The 13,848-nt window shown below is 48.0% G+C and overlaps 2 protein-coding genes across 2 annotated transcripts in view; both read left to right on the plus strand.

Moving 5' to 3' along the window:
* The window catches only part of LOC144159865 (uncharacterized), a 21,547-nt gene extending 20,998 nt beyond the window's left edge, over positions 1–549 (plus strand). Inside the window, exon 5 of the mRNA XM_077691530.1 lies at positions 35–549. Coding sequence (XP_077547656.1) covers positions 35–274 — 240 coding nt within the window. The 3' untranslated portion in view covers positions 275–549. The remainder of the gene's footprint in view (positions 1–34) is intronic.
* A 9,780-nt stretch (positions 550–10,329) lies between these two features.
* Positions 10,330–13,848, plus strand: part of LOC144154763 (uncharacterized) — a 90,813-nt gene continuing 87,294 nt past the window's right edge. The window contains exon 1 of the mRNA XM_077685878.1: positions 10,330–11,360. The gene's annotated coding sequence lies outside the window, so the exon portion shown is untranslated. The remainder of the gene's footprint in view (positions 11,361–13,848) is intronic.

The raw sequence follows: 13,848 nt of genomic DNA on the forward strand, positions 1-13,848 counted from the left end.
ACGTGACCCTTACGTACCATGACGTCACTCGCAGGAGGCTGGGAACGAGCACCTGTCCGTGGAGCCAGACGCGTGTACTCGCGCAAGGCGGACCCTCAGGTGCGCAGCATGTTCGGATGGCGGCTCTGCGGACGCGGCTTCATCAGGCGGACTGTCTTCCTCTGGACAAGGTCGGCGCCAGCGCTGGGTCCTTCTCCAGATGCGCTCCGTGTACGGCCTCGTCAAATGGCAGGGGCCATTGGTCACGTGGGTGGCTCTCGAAGGCACCACGTGAAATCCGCCTTTAAACATCGGCCCGGCTGTCACCTTGTCCCGGCGATCCTGACGCCCGGATGTCCTGGCTGTCGAGCAGTGGACAATCGAAGCCATCGCGATGCTCAATGCATGGTTTGACCGGATGGGCCGACCATCAGCGAACTAGCCGGTTAAAGTTGTTTTTCCTTTTTCATGGCACAGGCCTTCGAAACTTTAAGATATTTATTTGTTATTTGTTTTTGTTATGCTTTACGAAATATATTATACATGGGTGGACTTCGTGGTCTTAGCTGTGTTCATAAAAAAGCGCTCACTGCTGGCTTTCCCTCTCCTGCGTGCGAGCGAACTTGTGGCGTTATTGCCTGATTGTTTACTGAAAGATCTGAGGCCCAGCATTAACCCACACGTTTGTTTTGCGCCCAGCATGATACCCAATGTGCCCATCTTTGTGTTCAACTTGTTCAACTTGGCCGGTGTGCACATCGGCCAAGTATTAAGCGTTAGATATATTCTGTAATGCATTAAAATACCATTCTTTCTACGGAAACTATATTAAGTTGCACAAAGCAAGGGCTATTTTTTCTGCGACAGTATTTTTTTTTTCAAATGCAAAACAACAAAAAAGTTCTTGTTAAACAGCGACAGGGTCACAATCCGTTCGTATACCGTTAAGGATACACGGCGCTAGGGAGAGACATACACAGAAAGTGCTCCCAGAGATTGACACTGCATGTAGGACCCCTGACTCGATACGCAGGGTATTTTCGGCAGCAGCGAACGTTACGGGGAGTTGGTATGTTGGTGAACATCAGGAAGTTATTCAAAATCCCGGCCCATCTAGACTAACGTAAACCCAGGAGGGGGGGGGGGTGCGGGGGGGGGGGAGCGAAACATGCAGTGTATAAGTGTATTCTTGGGGCCTTGGGGTTTCTGCCAACGGAGATGTAACCGTTGGGGGTAGAGGTATACAGTTTTGCTGTAAAAGTCTCTTGTCTTTGAAGCACGAATCTCTATCGTGAGGCTTAAAAGAATGTCCCGGTGTTTTTTTATTACGCGTTACGAAGTGCTCCAGCGCGAAGCGTAAACGAGTGTCTGGTGTTTTTTTAGCACGCGCAACGTTCTAGCGCGAGGCGTAAACGAGTTTCCTGGTGTTTTAGTACCGTGACTACATCAGACGACGATTACGACGATGACGATGACAGGAGACGCCAACAGCCCCAGCCCCTATAGGGGCTTCGCCCCTAAAAGAACAGTCAGCGAGAAATTATCTACAATAGTGGGCGGTAAAAATAAGATATGCACAAGTAAACACGATTTTAAAACATTAAATGGGCCATGAAAGAAGTTCTGCCGATACGTGTGTGTTCCCATTTTCAGATAAAGAAATGTTCTAGTAGATGAGTATTAGTGTAGTTACTGAAAATCAAAACTTCGCCATTTCGCCAGCGCCACGGGATCCCTCGTTTCGTCCATCTCCTCGCCCCGCGCGAAGGTGACTGCCAATGATGCCTTGCTTCTCGGTAACATCTGCAAGAAAATCTCTTTTCGGGCTTCTGCTACTACGATATTCTGCGCAACGGCATCGCTTTAGGAAGGGAACTGCTGACTCTTTGCGTTTCGTTTCCGCCGTTTATTTTTTTATCATCCTGCGTATAAATCCTGCACTCCGCTCACGGCTGGAAAAGCTGGCGGAGGGTGTGGGGTGGGACTTTAACCCTTTCACACCACGCCGAAAGATCGCGCAAGAAGAGAAACGACCGGGTCACCGCGCGTTAGCTGCGACGATATGTCTTGGTACACGTGAAAATCTAAAACGTGTGAGCGAATGACTAAACAAATCGGCTCAAAATTTGGAAGACCAAGAGGAAATGCCCAGTCAAGCGCAGGTGTAAAGATACCTACACCAGCCTTTTTGTCTCGAACAGAAGCATCTGTGGTTATATCCACATGTGTCGGGAACTCTTCTAGGTAGTTTTCTAAAAGGCCAGATATCGTTCTCTCCGGCAAGCATTTGTTATTGGAGGGAAAAATGTTGACGAAGTCAATGTCCACCATCGCAGTGCGATAGTCAAACGTAGGTACAGTTAATATGTTGATATTTAAAGGGGCCAGCAAGGACTGGACGAACACTACCTGTGGACGCTTGTACATGGGCCATGATTGGGCAAAAAAGGACGCTGGGGAGTGTACAAAAACCATTTGTGATCGTGATATAGGCAATTCCATTGCACGAAGGTATGCTTCTACTGTCAACACCTTGAAACGAGATATCAGAGGAAGGATTCGAGCCTCCCAGTACAATACCCGAATGGGACGTACCTTGGCAATCCCAAACACAATCGCAAAGCTAGCCTTTCTAATGTAATAAATGGTCGGAGCTTGTAGAACGGATAACTAGAAAAAAGGATACAGCCGAATTCCAGAATATGGCGCACGTACATGCGATAGAGCATAAGGAGGACGTCTCTGCGCATACCCGATTTCTTATTACAATATCTATTCAACACGGAAACCGCTCTCCCCCCTTTCACCGCAATGAAGTCAATATGAGGACGCCAATTCAGAGTGCTCTCATACAACACTCCTAAATATTTCAGAGAGGTAACCTGCGGTATTGATTTCTGTCTGTGTGTCAGATCAATCGAAACTGGGTCTTTCACTGGGAATGCCAAGAGTGCACACTTTTCGACATTTAAGGATAGGTAGAGGCCATCCAGCCATGACTCTAAGGTCGACATATAAAGCTGCAGTAACTGAAACAAGACATGTACATTGCTTGAAGAGCTAAAAAACGCCAGATCGTCAGCATACAAGTACGACTGTACGCCCGCAATAACGGGAACCTCGCTGAGTAAGACATTAAATAAAACCGGAGAAAGAACGGATCCTTGAGGTAAGCCTCGCGTTTGATTGTAATGTGAGGAGGTAACGCCGCTCTGAGCAATAAAGAATTTGCGACCGGTTAAAAACATCCTAACCCACGAAGTAATATATTCGGGAAAACATAATCGATACATCTTTTCTAAAAGTATGCCATGTTCCACGCAATCATAAGCCTGGCCACATCCAATGTCACAAGCGCTGCTGCCTCTTTGGAACGACGAGCCAGATGAAGGCGGCTCTCTAGGTCTATGTGCGCCGACCATATCGAGCAGCCTGGCCTGAAGCCCACCTGTCGAGGACTCAAAATGCTAGCACTATTTAAAAACTTTTAGATTTTGGCCAATAAAACCCACTCAATTTTTACAAGATTAGACGTTAAGCTTATCGGCCTAATGTTATCCAATGAAAGACCTAACCCAGGTTTTTTAGGCAAGGGGACAACTTTCGACAGACGCCAATCGAGAGGCACCCAGGAAGCGCGCAGAGAGTGGTTCACAATATGCAGGAGGTCTTCAGGCGACTCCGTAAACATCAGCTTTATCATTGGGACAGTAATACCATCTGGGCCTGGTGCTGCATCGGGTACACGCTGTAACACATCGTATAACTCTCCCTTCGTAACCTCTTCAAAGTTAAGAGGAGCCGGGCCCAGGACAGGGGAGCCATCGGCCGGTGGGGCCAGTACCGGGTAGCGGGAAGTGAAACGAGCCTGCAGTCCTACAGCCAACTGATCAAGAAGAATTTTTAAGGCTGTTGGCATGTGCATGAAGGAATCAAGGTTTGGTGAGCTGTGGCCGTTTTTTCTAATCCGCAAGAATGAGAAGAGCGCACGCCTATTACTAGTTTTCGAGAGGAAAGAGAAGCGGCTTGTGTTATATATCTCTTTTGCCCGTGCAACAGTACGTTTGAACACAGCGCGAAAATACTTAAAATTGCTCCAATTTTCGGGACACTGGTTATACTGTAATTTTTTCCACGCTGCTTTTCTTCGACGGAAATCCCTCGTACATTCCTCATTCCACCAAGAACTGCTTGGCTTCCCTTTAACCGAAGAAATCGTAAATTTAGCTCGAGTGGCTGAATCCTGGATTACTGATACAAGCTCCTTGGTACGAGCGTCAATTTCTTGAGTTGGTATCGAAGCTAATGCTGAACGCATTAAATTTGGTTGGTTGGTTGGATCCGGAACGAGAATGGCGCGTACCCACTCTGGGGGATTGGCCAAGTCTTATTGTGATTTCACTGCTGAAGAAGCTTAGTAATTTCCGACGCGATACTCGATCGGCCCGTGTGCCAAGCGGTGCTTCTGCCTTCTCGTCGTCGGGCGTGCACCAGCTGTATATCCCCAACGGGGAATTGTCCTTGCATGAACGCCTGTGGTAATTACATCAATCGCGTCCATAATCATTGCTACAATATATATATATATATATATATGTGTGTGTGTGTGCGTGTGTGTGTGTGTGTGTGTGTGTGTGTGTGTGTGTGGTGAATCGGAATAGGAAATGAGGGGCTGGTTTGAAAATAAGACAGAAATAAGGGTTGGCAGTCAAGAAAACCTCGGAAAGCAAAGGGGAGGATGTGGTAGGTCATTGAAACAGATAAAGAATTTGGAAAGACAGAAAGAAAGCGGAGAAAAAATTCCCGCTGGGTGGGATCCGAACCCACGGCCTCCAGAATACGCGTCTGGTGCGAGGACCACTACGCGTCTGGTGCGAGGACCACTACGCTACCAGCGGGGCTGTCCTCCCCTCCACTTTCTCGCGTATTTATGTTAAGGTATTTGTTCCCTGCGCTTGGGGGTGGTAGCCAGCGTCACTCGGACTACTCCGGATAAAAGGGACCTTCTTTTTACCCCCCCCCCCGTGACTAGAGCGTCTACGACATGTCGAGAGTGGTCTTTCCCTCCCTCTTTGCTGAAGTGGCTTGAAGCGTATCTTGGTAGAAAACAGCGGGTTGTTCTCCAGGTAGTGAATTCAGCTGAAGTCGACATGTTATCAGGGGTTCCCAAGGAATCTGTTCTGGGGCCCCATCTTTTTAAAGCTAAGCTTTTTACCTCTCCCCTCCCCAAGGGTTCTGTCGGGACCGTTGGTGTCAACGGAAAACTCCCAGGAATAAATAAAAGAAGTTAGTGGCACCGGCAGGAATCGAACCTGGAACGAACAGACAAACGGAGCGAGAGCCCGTTGTCTTACCGATTCAGCTACGAGCCCACGCGGAGATGGGGGAGACGGACGGTGCTCTCACCGAGCACATCAGTGGGATTACTTGCATCCTTGGTGAATGGCACGTGATAGCATCACGCGACATCTCGCGCCGCTGTGCGCTCCGCCAAAGGCACGTATAGCGATCGTGTGCGTGCCTTTCGCATGCGCTAGGAGCTATAAAAAGTAAAGGAAGCTCGCATTAACGCGTGGCATCGCACTTCTCCTCCGTCTCTGCCGCCGATCTCGTCACCTCCGTCGGCGGCGGCAGAGACAGGGGAGACGTGAGATCGTCTAACACCGGGTTCGAGCTTCCTTTAGTTTTATAAGAAGTTTCCACTCATGTGCTTCACCTATACAACTCAACCAACCCCCGTTCATGAATCATGCATTGATTTAACCTTTAAGTAATAAAGGGTGTGTTAAGTGCATTTCAATTGTAGCTGGTTTCACTCTTGTAGAGCGACGTGTGTGAATTCAAGGGACGCTGCACGGGTAATCGTTGTGGGTGTCGTTTACAGCTTCGCTTTCCAACGACCTTCACAAAGTGGATTGGCGCACATTTTTTTATATTTATAAATGACAAAAGCCAGCGAGTATCCAGTCGCATGCGCATGCATGCAGATGACGTTAATTTTATTTATTTATTGGAGTATACTGCCCAGTGCAGACCTTCTCGGTCCAAGCAGGAGTGGTACATAGGGTATACAGACAGCTGTGTCACGTAACAGAAAGAGACAGACACAATCCAAGAAAAGAAGAAAACTATATGACTGCTGCATATATCGGGACGTCTGCTCGCGATACTGCTGAACTACAAAATGATCTAAATGCTGTGCTATCACGGTGCACCACACGGAACATGACACTCAAATTTTTAAAATGTAATACCGTTCGCTTCAGAAACAAAAGGAACGTTCTGGATACGAATTACTTCATGGGAGGCAATCTTTTGGATGTTGTATCGAGATACGTTTTCTTTACGAGCAACCTTTCCTGTAATGACCACATTGAATACGTGCGCGCCAAAGCGAGCCGGAAGATGTAACTTTAAACAGGTCCCACCAAAACTAAAGGAAACGCTTTATTTTTCTAATGTTCCTTCGATTTCAGAGTACGGTCGTGTGGCTTGGAATCCAGAAACGAAGATATGTACTGTTACTACTGAGCCCGTCGCTGGGCTTCGTCTCATCACTCCTCGGCTGTGCGGCGAAGCCACTACGTGCGCCTTTCGAGCAAGCCCCACCGTGTCGGTGACTCATACTTTCACGTCGAGACGCTCCCCAAGGACACAGAGGCCTCGCGATCGCAGCGGAGTCCTCCTCTCTCCCCTCTCTCAGACTCAACGTGCGCCGATGCTACCGACTGCTCACGAACTCTGGAAAGAGCGTTCTGTGTGTCTGTGACGTCTGTGGCGTCTGCACAAAATAGAGGGAACGCTGTTTTGACCGTTGACGCTTTTGGGTATAAATACAACCCTCGCAAGCGCCATTCCTGTTTGAGCAGTGAATCCATGCTGTCACTCTGCTCGAGTCCTGTACTGTTACCTCGCCCGTCGGGGCATTGTTTTTCGGCTTCGGCTCATCTCTCGCTATGAAGTAAACAGTTACGTTAGCCTACGGCTTCTGGACTTCTTCACGGCTGCAACAGCGGCTGGCCGCTCTTCACACCACGCTACCACACGTATGTCGGAGGCGACGGAGCTCGGCTCGGGTGCGCCCTCCCGGTCGCAACAGTACTATTGTGCTAGAAAGGGTACAGAAACGAGCCGCGCGATTTGTATCTGGTAACTATGATTTCACAAATCGCTGTGTGTGCATTCGCAAAAATTTGGGTAGGCCTCTCCTGCAGGACAGACGCAGATTCTTAAGATTAAATCTATTTCATAATACTTATATTGGTGCCACTGGTTTTATTAGAGACAATGTACATTAAAAATCCCAATTATGCATGCTCTCGCCTAGATCAATCTCGCAAAGTTCGCGAACCCGCCGCGGTGGCTCAGTGGCTAAGGCGTTGCGCTGCTGAGCACGAGGTCACGGGTGCGATTCCCGGCCGCGGCGGCCGCTTTTCTGATGGGGGCGAAAAGCAAAAACGCCCGTGTGTACGAGATTTCGGCGCACGATAAAGATGCCCAGGTGGTCAAAATTAACCCGGAGCCCTCCACTACGGCGCGCCTCATCGCCTGCGTTGCGTCGGCGCGTTAAACCCAACAATCAATCAATCAAAGTTCGCGAATACCGATATCGTATATATACCTTGAAAAACTCGTTTTTCCCAGAAACCATACACGAATAAATAACCTACCAGAATATATAGTCTCCACCCCGCCACCCTCATTTCAAAATGCTTCATCACGTTTTTTGTTCAAACGAAAGATGTAAACTTCTGTTTACTCTATTCACTTTTTCATGCCTTGTTTTTCCCGTGTTCGCAGAAATCTGTACGCACTGTATACGCTGAACGTGCTTACTCGTTTGTTATCGGTATTCATACCATGCATCAAGTTTTGTCTTTGTCCCCCTACTGCAATGCCCAAATGGGCGCTCTAGGTGCTGCAATAAATAAATAAATAAATAAATAAATAAATAAATAAATAAATAAATAAATAAATAAATAAATAAATAAATAAATAAATAAATAAATAAATAAATAAATAAATAAATAAATAAATAAATAAATAAATAAATAAATAAATAAATAAATAAATAAATAAATAAATAAATAAATAAATAAATAAATAAATAAATAAATAAATAAATAAATAAATAAATAAATAAATAAATAAATAAATAAATAAATAAATAAATAAATAAATAAATAAATAAATAAATAAATAAATAAATAAATAAATAAATAAATAAATAAATAAATAAAATTAATTGTCCGCATGGTCCCTTTAAAGACGAGAAAGAAGCTTCATGAAATAAGCACCCCGGAAGAAAGCCGTAATGGCGGACGCGCCAACAAGTATTGTAGCACCCCGGACAGGCGTTTGTTACACCGATCCAAACATTTTGCAACCGCCATTCACCAACCATATTACCATACGTACAGACAGAAATGGAGCCTCCTCGGCTTGGCTACCAACTCCGTACTCATGCACACTCCGAGCGGACTCAACCTTGGCCTTAGAATTACAGCGTTTAAGAACGTGGCGTTCATGGCAAGGTTCAGAGGCATGACTGGCCTCCGCCTTTCCCGCTGCAACATTTCCCCTGCCACGTCTGACCTTACACGCCAGGCACACTCTCCCTTCCTCGCATTCTCACCACATTGGGACTCGAACCGTGAAGGTGTGCGACACCTATCCGACGTGAAGCACGCCTGCTCTACATGTCCTCACGCAAGGGGATCACACCACTTTCTAAATCCGCACTTTTTCGCACCCCACATTCCGTATACACATGGGAGGGCTGCGCCGCTCCTACACCGGAACTCACCGGCTCCTCTCGTCGCGCCTGGCCCTGCCCATTAACCACGTGTGCAGGGACTCCGAAACGTTTTTGGGAGAGGAGGGGGGTAAGTATTGTCGTCTTTGTATGTTGTGCTGATTTTTTTCACGACATTTGACATGTTTATTTACTTACATTATTATTTTAATTGGTATAATTTTAATGACATCCATTATTAATGTTCTAATTTATTTTATTAGGAAAAGAGGTAGAGGTGCAAACAAGTATATTTCCCACAATTTAACAATAGCAAAAAAGAAATTATTTTGAAACCGGAAAGTTAAGCAATGTGAAAATTAAATAAAACACCAAATAAATTGCTCTCTATAGGTCAATAGACACGACGAAACAATACACGGGCATTCGCCAATGGCAGAGACCCTCCACGACTCGTCGGCTGGAATACCCAAGCACGCTTGCCAGAATTGAAGCGGCACTTTGTACTCGACCATGAAGAAAAAATGGCCACATCTCCACTCCGTGGACGATGGCGACGGTGCGGCGTACGGGCGACATCCAAGTTGCCCCCCGAGTGACATCCGATTTGCTCCCCGACCGTCATTCGATTTGAGCCGTGAATTGCACCTTGTGTATTCCCTAAATGAAACTGCAACTCACGGCTCAAATCGAATTCCGCTTGATTTTCGTTTGTTGGTGGTGTGCGCACGGATGGACGCGGACGTACATTGGGAGGTCCTAAGGTACTCCTAAGGTCCTAAGGGAGTAAGCCGTTTGACTCTCGGGTGCTAACTCACGGTCGTAGCTCAAGATTCTACTTCCGGCTTCCGAACGGAGCGGTCGCAGAATGTCAGGCTCCGCCCAAGGAGCGGTTTTGGCGGGCCCTTCGGCCCGCGGTAACAGGTCTGCTGTTTCTTCAAACGATACCCAGGATTATCAAGTTATGCTGCCTCATCTACCATCTGGATCATCTGCCCTCAACACAATTTTTTTGCGCGCAGCCGTCAAAGGAAGACTGCAAGGTTGAAGATTTCCGTGATACGCTGGTTCGTTTGGCTTTGCTCCTCGAGGTTATCTCGTTGGGCGCATATCAGATGAACCATGTGCGAAAGTTGAGAAAAAAATTCCCCGCATTTCCCCGAGGGGAAGAATGTGAAAGTGCGAATGCACGAGTTGAATTTGCGCGGTTCGGCTTCGTCACGGGAGCCCCGACGTCGGCAGTTTGGGGCACGTAGCAGATGATGTCACGTCGACCCGCTCTGGGCTTTCTCGTGCGGGCGAAGATTAAAATAGATTTTAAATATGTTTCGCTGAACGGTTGCTGTTAAAACTTGCTGAGAGATATCTCCTGATAAAAAGGAAGCGTTTTACATAGTTATCTCAGCTTTGAAATTTCGTGTCAGTACTCCTTTAAGCGGGTGCATTAGCCCTTCTCACGCCCGATTCCTGGCCAATCCCCCACGTGGGTATGTGCCATGTCAGCAGGAACAACAACAAGAATGAGCCATGGGGACGCGGCCAGGCAGCGCGCGCCCATCTCCCCACGTTGCTAGGGAAGACGAGGAGCGCGCGCACCCGCAGCTGTTGCTATGCGGACGACGGCGGCGGACGATTCAGGCTCGCTTGCATTCGCACTTAAAAGTTGGTGGCCGCCGGGGAACTACTAGTGAAGGACCGTCGGTGCGTCGTCATCGACACGAGGAACCAGGAGGTGCGCTTAAAGGACCACTGAGTGCTCCACCACGCCCCCGACGACGAAGTTCGGGCCGCCCTAGGGCCTTACGGAAAGGTAACCGCAACAAGTACGGGTCGGCGGAGAGCAAGCCCTGGTCGTCGTGCCCGGGCGAGCGCCCCTCTGCCTGCGTTGCCATCGGAGCGGACACATCAGGCGAGAGTGTAGAGTGCCACGCTGCGCTCTTTGTCGTCGCTTCGGCCACGACGAGAGTCAGTGTGTGCCTTCCTACGCTAATGTAACCGGCTCACCGCAGGACACGGCGACGGCGTCGTTCGTCATGGACGAAGCCGAGGCTGAGGATGCCGCAAGGGGTGGGGACAACGATCAGGCGAAGAAGGTAACGCCCCCCGAGCCAGCTACTTCCCCGGCGGAAGACGGCAGTGATGCTAAGATAGTGCCTCCCAATGAGAAGATGGACGAAACAACAAATGCGTTGGAGGAGGCGGAAATGAAGGACGACGATCGAGCAGTCAAGGGACGAGACAGTGGAGAGCGAGGACATGGAAGATGAGGGGGCGACAGGTTCGGGTGCGGCTACGAGCAAGCGGTCTTGGGAGCTCACCAGCGACAACACGCAGAGCGCAGGTTCTGCGAGTTCCGAGGAGCCACCACTGAAGGCGACCACACAAGTCCGGCGGCCTTCGACCAAAACGAGGCCGAGGGTTCAGCACGACGAAAGGCGGACGGGGAGTGGGCGTGCACGACGCCAGCAGGGATGTATGTGGTGTAAGCGGTCGGACAGTGGCGGAGAGAGGCAGTCGGGGGGAGGTGGCAGAGGGAACCGGCAAAGACGAAAGGATCCACCACCACGGAGCGCTTGGATTTGTATGCGAAGACGGAGGCGACTCCAGCAACAGGAAAACGACCTGAGTGAGATGTCGAAAGGCAACTTTTGTGTTTCTTCTTCTCTCGTTTTGCTCTTCACTTACAATTTTAAATGACAGTCTTCAAAAAACCATTGAGTATTGCAACTTTGAGAGCACGAGGCCTTGCGGAAAGGCGCAAGCAATACCAACTTAGTAGGTTACTAAATGAAAAAGAAGTAGACATCCTGGCTGTGCACGAAACAAAAAGTGAGAGTGAAGAGCGAACCGATTTAATGGTGCGTCCGTTCGCAAACCGGTATAGTGTCTGTGTTAGCCATGCGCTCGGGACGTCTGGTGGCTGTTGTTTGTTGGTTAAGAATGCAGTAGGAATTGAAATAGGGAAAATTTATTCTTGTGAATCTGGTCGTCAAGTGACGTGTGAAATGTCTTATTGTGGGATCCAGTTTTTTGTTATATGCATGTACGCCCCGAATAAGGTGAATGAAATAAAAGCGTTTTTTGAAACGATAGCGAGCAAATTGCAGAACAAAGACAACGTTGTTCTGCTCGGCGATTTTAACTGCGTCTGCGCGCGAGAAGACAGAGCATGACTTAACGCGGAGCGCAACTAGTTCATAACATACGGGATGAGCATGATTTAGCAGATGTGGCTCACTGCGCAGCAAAGGCAGACGCCCTGCGGTGCACGCATTTCCAGGGAGCCAGCCATGCCCGGCTGGACAGAATTTACGTTTCCCGTGGATTAGCGCCGTCGTGTAAAAACTACGCGGTTGATTATGTTGCTTTCAGCGACCATTGTCTGGTCTCTTTTTTATTGGGAGGGAGGAGAGAAGGTTATAACAAGTTTGACTGGAATTTATGGAAGTTCAATGCGAAAATATTAAGATGAGAAGTTTACTGAGGCGGTGAGAGAAAGTTCTGACAGGAACACAAGGCTGGAAAAAGAAAGCTGGGGCAGAAGATAGGAGCTGTTTAAGCAAGAAAGCAAAATGTGTGCGATAGAGAGGGACTCGTTTAGAAAGAGAAGAAGAAACTAAGCTTCGAAATAATCTGAGGCAACTACTAATCCTTGAGTGTGAAAGGCCGGGTGTGTTTATTGAAGACATAGCACTGATAAAAAGCAAGCTCGAAGCTCTAGATAAAGAGCGATTTCAAGGAGCAACGGTGAGGGCGAGGGGAGAAAGGTTTCTGGCGTGGGAAACGCGTACTAAAAGGGTTTTAAGTGACGAAAAGAAATACGCAATTGTGTGGCAAGGAGAGCTGACCCATGAGCGGGAGGTAATAAAGCGGGCATTCGTTGAGCATTATACCGAGCTTTTCAGCCCCGCGTCCCCGAGAATTCAGGAATTTAAAGACGATTTCCTTTCACTAATGCCTCGTTTAGAGGTTGATGTTAGACAAGAATTAGAAGAGCCCGTGTCATTGAGAGAAATCGAAGAGGCAATTTCAGATTTAAAAAAGAGTAAAACACCAGGCCCCGATGGACTGAGCGCAGAATTTTATAAGCATTTTACTGACAGCGTAGCACCTTTCCTTTTTCGTGTATTTGCCGAGGCGTACGACACTGGTGTTTTGCCTCCATCGTTCTCACGTACGCAGACTGTGCTAATACCGAAAACTGACGATTGCCGTAAAAGGCAGTCGGTCACTGGTTGTCGTCCCATAACGCTAGCTAACACTGACTACAAGATACTCATGAAAGTCATAGCACAAAGATTACAAAGAGTTATTACAAGTGTTGTTGGACCGCACCAGACGTGCGGAATCAAGGGTAGGAGCATAACTACAAATATTCATGCAGCCCGCACAGTACTGGAAAGTTGCGATCTGTATGGTCGCAAAGTTGCTATGCTTCAAATCGACTATGAGAAAGCGTTCGACAGAGTGTGCCATGGTATATTGTTTTGTATTTTGGAACATATAAATGTTGGAAGTGTGGTCATAGGAGTGCGTATGGCCTATCGTGAACGCCTCACGCAGTTGGTAATTAATAAGGAAGTGACAGAAAGTATCCCAGTGTTGTCTTCTGTCCGACAAGGGTGTCCGGCTTCACCCCTACTTTTTTGTATTTTCTTTGAGCCTTACTGTTTGAAAGTTATCAACGATGCTGAAATAACTGGGTTTCATCTTCACTCAAGCGAAGTGAAGTTGTTAACGTATGCAGGTGATGTGGCGCTTCTTTGTGAAGATAAGCAAAGTATCACAGAAGCGATCAATGTCTCTTAACAGTTTTGTGGGGTAACAGCAAGTGCAGTGAACTGGACAAAATGTGAAGGTTTTTGGCATGGTGGGTGGGAGTCAACGCCGCGGGTTTTTGCAAATGTCAGCTGGACGGTGATGCCGACGCGGTATCTAGGAGTACCGTTGGACAGCTATGCGAGTAGCAACGAGCACTGGGAAGCGGAAACAGAAAAAGTGCGCGAGAAAGTGTCAAAGTGGGAAGGGCGCGCGCTATCTGTATTTGCGCGCGCCGCAGTGTGTAATCCTTTCTTCTCGCGAAACTGTGGTGTGCTGGAAGCGATACAGCTGTT

This window comes from Haemaphysalis longicornis, unplaced genomic scaffold, assembly GCF_048455015.1.
Source record: "Haemaphysalis longicornis isolate Haplotype H1 unplaced genomic scaffold, Haemaphysalis longicornis Haplotype H1 scaffold_1, whole genome shotgun sequence".
Classification (NCBI taxonomy): domain Eukaryota; kingdom Metazoa; phylum Arthropoda; class Arachnida; order Ixodida; family Ixodidae; genus Haemaphysalis; species Haemaphysalis longicornis.